Source organism: Mus caroli, chromosome 7 (assembly GCF_900094665.2).
Source record: "Mus caroli chromosome 7, CAROLI_EIJ_v1.1, whole genome shotgun sequence".
NCBI classification, from domain to species: domain Eukaryota; kingdom Metazoa; phylum Chordata; class Mammalia; order Rodentia; family Muridae; genus Mus; species Mus caroli.
In genome coordinates this window covers 54,473,645-54,481,547 of record NC_034576.1, presented here as the reverse complement: position 1 = coordinate 54,481,547, position 7,903 = coordinate 54,473,645, and the positions used below count along the sequence as shown (strand labels likewise).

Sequence of the window (7,903 nt, the reverse complement as noted above, 5' to 3'; positions counted from 1 at the left end):
TCTGCCTCCCGAGTGCTGGGATTAAAGGCGTGCGCCACCACGCCCGGCTGTTGTTCATTTCTTATGTTGACTATTTTAGAAATTAAACGTAAGTATAGGTATGATATAAAAAGATAACTAGGTTTACTCTTGACTGCACTTTCAGGCTCCCACTTGTCCCTCCGAGTGCATTCTTTACAAGTAAGTGGTGGTTATGTGTACACAGGGAGGTCAGGCATTGTGGCAAACAAACACATCATCTATAGCTTCCCTTGCATGAACACAAAGCCTTCAGCTAATGTGTCAGAGCCTTCTCCTTATGAATAAACATTTCAGGGGACCAATCACTGTGTGAAGAGTAGGTGGAACTTTTGGGTCAGGGAGAGAAAGAGGGGAGGCAGGAGAGAGATATGGCTTTTTAGACAGGGATAGCTCGGTGGACAGTATGTAGCTAACAAGTGGCCAATGGTTTAGATGGGGAATCTGCCAGGATTCGGCACCAGAGGATTTATATTTCATATGGCTTACAAGATTAGGATGCTAGTTGTTGCACCTAGTGGCTGAGTTACCTGTTGATTCTGAACTAAGTTTGTGTGGTGTTTGCCTTCATGCAGCAACTCGACTGCGTTCTAGAGAGAAAGGTAAGGTAGCAAAGCATGGTTTTTGCAAGAAGTGCAACCTAAAAGGCCATGTCAAATGGGAATTTGGAAGCGTGGGGCTGGCATGGTAGTGACCTGCCAGTGGGAACTTAGTGAGCTGGCTGGAGAGATTTCAGAACTCCAGGTCAGAGAGTCTCCACAAGATGAGAACAGGTCAGTGTCTTACACATGATAGATAGTATTTTTGTTGTTGTTGTTGGTTTTTGTTTTGTTTTGTTTTGTTTTTTACATTCCCTGCTACAAGCTGACACATCAATAGTACTGTGCCATCTCCATCTCCTAAAGTGTGGGAGTGTTAAACGAGCTGATGTGTATGCATAGCATGCAGGAGATCCTTGTTGATGTTGTTGCTATTACTAGGATATATTATATTCCTAATTCACTTTTTCTCCAAATTTCTATAAATCTTTGGGTTAAATTTCAATGTCAGAATGAAGTTTTGATAATTGTTTTCATGTTCATATCTTGGTGTTGTAGTAGGTGATCTTAAAAACACTTAACTTTTACAGTTACAAGCACATCATGAAAATTAACCAACGATGACTGTGCCATTTAGATTTCCTGAGTGTGGACTTTTTTGTGCAAAAGAGGAGAACAGAAATCAAAAGGCATATAACATACATATTCATACTGCAAGGGTTTTCCCAGTAAATACTGCCTCAATATGTAGCTCAAAATTCAACAATGTCACCCAAGCAGTTCTCATTTGATGTGTGAGTGAAATGGAGTCTGATTATTCTAACCTGACATTGTGTTATGTTTTGAGTGTTTCTTTCAGAGTTTCATATGCTGGGTGTCTGGCTCCTAGTGTGGTGATTTGAGAGGGAAAGGTAAGAACCCAGTCACACTTAACTGGGCCATTTCAGGCATCATATCTGTAAGTTGTTTTAATTCTAAATATTTATATTTAATTCTAAAATAGATATTTTAAATCTAGAGGGGCCTCAGTCACCCTTAGCAGAACCAGCTGTCAGAGAAAGGGAACCTCATGCCCCCAAGTCTTCCTGGCTTTGTGTCTTACCATAAAATGTTCTGTCACATATATTTCTGTAATGATACCCGTCACCAACACATGTAACATAGCCACAAAGCTCCCAAGCTGCACATATGTCAGTCTTCAGCTCCAAACCCATGAGCTAAATACTACTCCACTCCTCGTACAATGCCAGTATCAGACATTTCATTAAAGCAACACAAAATCAATTAACAAACTTTAAGACAAAGAGGTCAGACTCAAGACTGTCAGTGATATGTATTTATCTCTCAAGTCACTGTACCAGGGAATACCAACTCAGGAAGGTTTTTTTTTTCTGAAGACAAAAATGGTCATAAATACAACAATAAACAATGCAATATACCAATGGCCCTCTATCACACAGTTGTCAAAAAACACATTCTTAAACAAGATCCACAGAGCATTTTGGGGTTCCATTTTTAAGGAGAGAAAGGTGAGTACTCTAAAGAGGAAACTTTCCTTCACCAGCTTTTTTTTTTTTCTTTTTGCTTTTAACACAAAACTAGGCAAAATAAACACATTCAAACGCTAATCTGAACTTAACACAATGGATTTGAAGGTTCTGACAATAGATACTAGAAGTTGCCTAGCCTCCCACTAGCTCTGCTATTCCCCTGTCACACTTTTACCTTTAATTTTCAGTCTTTCGTTCCCTGGGGTGAACTGTCACCTCTTGCTCAGCCTAGCTGATCCTGTACACTGAGACAGTTCAGTTCTCTATTCTAGCCTTGCCCCAGACTGCTATGCATACTCCCATGAGGTGTGCTTCGAAGGCCGAGAGGTCTGGGAGCACTCATGAGTAAAGAGTTTCACAGAAACTCACGTCCTGGAACTTTGGCATTCTCAAAATACGTATACTCATATCCTATCCCTGTGTTAGTCTGGTGAATGGATCCACGTGATCTCTTTTAGTATTGTCTTATTATAAGTGCCTTTTAAGATTGAATTCTGACATAGCTAAGCCTTCAGCAGTGTTCCAATGTCCTAGAAAATGCTTGAAGCCAAGGAGCTTAGAAGAGACAGTGAAACTAATTAAGCATTACAAAGAACAGAGCTAGAATAGCTCAGGGCTAGTCTGCGGGAGTGTTTACTTGAGGCAGTAGCCAGTCTCACCCATACACAATGGCCTAGCTAATAGGTGGGTTTACCATGTAAAAGTTAGGGAATCCCACTGAGACAGGGATCTTCACCACAGCCAGGTACAGCAAGCTACATTGCATATTAGAAGCAAGTTGGTGAATTCTTCTGACAAATGGAGATTCTCCACAGATACTTAAAAGTTACACTCATACAAGAATTTATCAGGGCCTAGGAAATAGGGGGGTTGTGGTATTGAACTATTCATGAGAAGGTCTGCTAGAGCAGAACCCCCTGGTGCTAGCTTTCACAAGGCTCAAAGGAGTAGCACTAACTGTGACTAGGGTGTGAAATCCTTACCTGTCACTAAGCTGACCCTAGGCAGGACTGCTTTATCTTTACTGTAAGCATCTACCTGGTTCCTGTAAGTCCCTTTGAAGTCATTCCTTTGTTTTGTGTCAGGTAACTTCAATGTACTTTGCCTGCTGTGACTTCCTACTCCCTTTATTTTCTGTATTATATAAGACTGGTGTTCACTTTGTGACAATACATTCAGATTCTACACAATCTCCTGTGTGCATCTGTCTGTCATTTGCTGACTCCTTGCCTATCTGCACCCGGAGACCCGTCCTATGCAGACAAGGGACCCAAGAGGGTCTGCAGCACCAGACTACCTACCTCATGAGTACTTGTCTCTGTGTTGAATCTTCTTGTGAATAGAAATATTGAGGAGGATAGGTTTGCTTATCTAACACACACAAACACCACACACACACACACACACACACACACACACACACACACACACGGCTCAATATCTATCTCACATACAAATAAATGATCACATCTCAAACTAACTTACATTCCAACCAAGAGCACTGGGGCTGGAATGAGCACTCACAGGTTCAGAGTTAACAGTGCTCTTCCTGGGGACCAGGGTTCCATTCCTAGCACCCACATCAGGCAGCTCATCATTGCGTCTTATTCTAGCTCCAAGGAATTCAAGGCCCTTTTCTGGCCTCTACAGGCACCTCCACACACATGGCAGGTACACAGACACATGACTAAAGATAAAAATAAGGATCTACAGTGATGGGTCAGCAGTTGGGAGCACACATTGCTCTTGTAGAGGATCAGACTCCATTCCCAGCACTCACGTGGACGTTCACCATCATCTTTAATGTGAATTCCAGAGGACACAATGCCATATTCTGGTTACTGAGGACTTCATGTATGCATGTGGTACGCAAACATGCAGGCAAAGCACTCATACACATAAAGTAAAATGAAGAAATAAAAAAAAAACAAACATTTAAAGATAAACAAAAATAAATCTTTTAAAAGATGAGAAAGAAAGAAAGAAAGAAAGAAAGAAAGAAAAAAGAAAAGAAAGAAAGAAAGAAAGANAGACAGACAGACAGACAGACAGAAAGAAAGAAAGAAAGAAAGAAAGAAAGAAAGAAAGAAAGAAAGAAAGAAAGGAAGACTAAAGAATCCCAAAACCCAAAACCAACCAAGGGGTTAGAGGAGGCCAAACTTGGATCCTCCACCACTGGAGACTTGCTGTAGATGAGAAACCAGAGATATGAAGGGTGGTACTAAACACCAAAGAGAATCATCATTTATATGCTACAAGGGAAAGCCAGCACAGACTGAGCTACCAGTTTTCATGGCAATCATCCTACCAAGAACATGCTCTCTTGCAAAACTAGGGCCCAAAATAGCCCCTGTGTTTGCCAAGAGGTCATCTCTCATTACACTCTTACCAGCATCACAAAATAAAACACAGACATGTGCCACTATAAATAATGTTTTGGTTAAGATCAGACCACAGAGAGGTTAATGCTACCATCGTTGTATTCTGTCCTCATGTACAGAAGGAAGCTCTACCACTCCAATTCTTGAAATCACTTATCAGATTTCATAGAGTGTATTCCTGTGGGGAACAACTAACTACTGCATAAGAACTCAAATATTCTCATGAGTAAGGGGCAGGTGGTTTGATTAGCTATAATGTTTAATATAACAGTAAAAGTATGACTTTACACTCAACTTTTAAACTTTCATTTCCATTGCCAAACTTTTAATCTACTTTCTCCCCAACCCTCCTGTCCCAGCTTGTCAACAGCAGTCACAGAATCATAAACAACAGTATCTTAGCTTGGATAAGAATGGCCCCTGAAGGTTCATATACTTGAATACTTGGTCAGAACTGGTTGGGAAGGATTAAGACATGTGGCCTTGTTGGAAGAAGTATGTCAATGGGCCTGAGCTCTGAGGTTTCAAAAGACCACACCATTTCTATTTAGTTCTCTCCTTCTTCCTCCCTCTCTCTCTGCCTTATGCCTGTGGATCGTAATGTAAGGTCTCAGGTCCTGCTCCAGTGTCATGTTTACTAATGTGTTTCCTGCTCTGAAGACTCTAAACTCCCAGAACTGTAAGCCCCAATAAACTTTTTTTTTTTTGTATAAATTATCTTGGTTGTGGTGTCTCTTTGTAACAATAGAAAAACGACTATCACAAATGGGCAGTCTGACCAATACAGCAAATCAGGGGGCATTCTGATTTTATACCTAGAAAAACAAAAGTTGTCCAGGGATCTCTGGTGCCAACTACCTGCTTTCTGGAGTGTCATGCTTTCAGGTCCAGAGATAGGGACAGGATGCAGACACCAGACTTCCCATCAATAAAAATTTCTCCCACCGACATCCAAATCAGAGGAATAGCAGTGATTACACGAGCAAACATACATCACAATGGCATTTGCCATGAAAAGAAATTAGTTTCAGGAATATTCTGCAGTTCCTGGGGAGACAGAAGCTACACATGTCCTCATGCCAAAGGGCTAGTAACCAAATAGCTTCTAGTAAGTAGGCCCACCTTGAGACTAAATTTCATTGAGATGCAAATGCCTAAAAACTGCAATATTTCATCGCCATGTGGATGCAATGAAATATTCTTTATTTCCCAGAAAATATCACATCATATGTATTTTTGTTTTATATTTTTCCTTCAAAGAAGAAATAGAAGCCACTGGTGGGATCAAAAACTGGGCAACCCTTAGAACACAGTGAGATCACTTTCCACTGTGATCACTTTCCAAAGTATTCAATGCAGAGTGGCTATGTGTTCCACAGACCTACTGTGATAGAAAAATGAAAACCAATGTTTAAACAATAACTTTCAAATGGATGCTTATTGCTATATAGTTCGTATTAGTATAAGGCAGGAAATCTGTTATGTGTTCAGGGTTTGGCAAATGGATGCGTGTGGATTCCTTCACAAGGGACTACTATATGTCAAATACAAGGAATGGTGCAGTACATGACTGAATTTTAGAACATGCCAATACAGAAGCCAGTTCCAACAGAGAACGAACTTTTTGGCTCTACTTCCTTGAGTATCTGAGCTAAGGAAATCTACAGAGGCAAGCAGTGCAGGTGCCTGTGCCTAGAAGTGGAGAATGGCTACATAGAGGATGAATCACCTACCCGAGGAAGATGACATAAAATGACCCTGTTGAGATGGTCACAAAACTTTGTAAATACATAGAACCCAATCATTTTGCACTTAGCTGCTGACTTTCATGGGATGCAAATATGTCTCAATAAAAAGCTGTTTTTAAAAGGGAAGACATGATGCATGTGCAGCATGATGGTGGTCCAATCCATGAATCCCAACACTTGGGAGGCAGAGGCTGACAGGAAGAACTCAGGGCCAGCCCCTAACTGGAGGATCGCCACCTGTGCAGGCTATCTTTGGAAAAAGCCAGATTTCAGGAGCAGAATTCCTGAGCCAGGGATCCACACCAGGCCAATTACTCGGGGTCTGAGACAGATGCCCGGATCCTAGGGAGTCACAGGTTGTAGGTCCCTGGAGCACAAATGCATCACGGGACATCGCGGGGCGCAGAATGTCTCCCATTACCTGCCTGGCAGGCATGGCGCAGCGCGGGGCTCACTACACTAAGAACGTTCCCGGGACAGAAACCTACAGCTGCCAACGTCCCCGCAGAAACCCCATGCGAAGAAGGTTCGCGCGCCCGCTCAGCGCCAGCCTTACCTTCCTGCTCCACCATCTCCAGCAGGTCGGGGTCACCTAGCTTTGCCAGCTCGTTGAAGGCATTGAAGGACCTCTGTGACAGGCGGCGAGATGACTTGGGGCGGAGGCTGAAGCGGATCGTCTGCCGCCTGCTTTTCAGCTCCGCCTCCGCAATCCAGCTGGAGCTCTCTTTCTTTAAGCTGTCCGATTGCGGCGACTCCAGAGGCACCTGGAGCCCCAGAGGCACTGGAGACACTGGGGACACCCCAGGAGTCTGAGAAGAGGGAGGAGCTAGAGACGAGCGAAATTCCTGAGACCCGGGAGACGCCATGGCCTGGCGAGTTGCCTTGGACGGGTGAGGAGCCAAGGACGAGACGCCCTGAGTCGAAGACTCCTGGCGGTACCGCTGACTGGATTTCCTCTCCACGTGGTACTTGCCCTGACTCTTGGAGCGGTCCAGCAGATTGGCAGTTAAGCTCTTGTGCTTCAGTACCCTTGAGCGATAGTGCTGCTCTGTCCCCTCTGTGTCGGGCTCTAAGTGATGCTCCTGGTCCTGGTTAAGCTGACCTGAATCCTTTCCTTGATCCTGCTGCCAGCCCAGGTGCTCCTCCAGGTTGTGTTGGCGAAGTTTCCGTTTCTTCTTGGGCCTTTCTGGCACTCTGCCCTTCTCACTGATCTCTCCGGACAGCCCAGATTCCTCCCCTGTTTCGGACTCCTGGACTTGCAGTGTTGTCTCCGTTTCTCTTCTCTCCCTCGGGTATTCCACCTGTTCCTCCTCAGAAACTTCCATAATGTCCACATACCTAGAGAGTCTAGGTCTCACCACCCTTCTTGCCCCTTCTGGGACACTTAATTGGTGCACATCCGGGGAGACTTCAGGCCCCTCTACCCTCCTTGGGGCCTCCTCAGCGGGCCTCACCACAGCTACATCTTCGGGGGGTTCCTGGGAGTCCCCAGGCTCCCTTCCTTCTTGACTCCACAGCTCCATACTTAACAGGCTTAGAGCTTCCCGTTTCAACCGGTCCACCCACTCAAGGCAGGTACTCACAGTATACCATCTCCAACCCTTTCCCTCACATCCCCTCTGGTAGGCAGCCTCAGCCTAGTAATAAGTCTGGTTGCCCAGGATTGT

General features: G+C 44.0%; 1 protein-coding gene across 4 annotated transcripts in view; it reads right to left on the bottom strand.

Annotated features, from left to right (window-relative positions):
* Ano5 (anoctamin 5) overlaps positions 1 to 7,157 on the bottom strand; it is an 86,697-nt gene extending 79,540 nt beyond the window's left edge. For all 4 annotated transcript variants that reach the window (XM_021168193.2, XM_029480216.1, XM_029480214.1 and 1 more), the window contains exon 1: positions 6,793 to 7,157. In XM_021168193.2, coding sequence (XP_021023852.2) covers positions 6,793 to 7,102 — 310 coding nt within the window. In that variant the 5' untranslated portion in view covers positions 7,103 to 7,157. The remainder of the gene's footprint in view (positions 1 to 6,792) is intronic.
* Between the last annotated feature and the right edge of the window lie 746 nt (positions 7,158 to 7,903).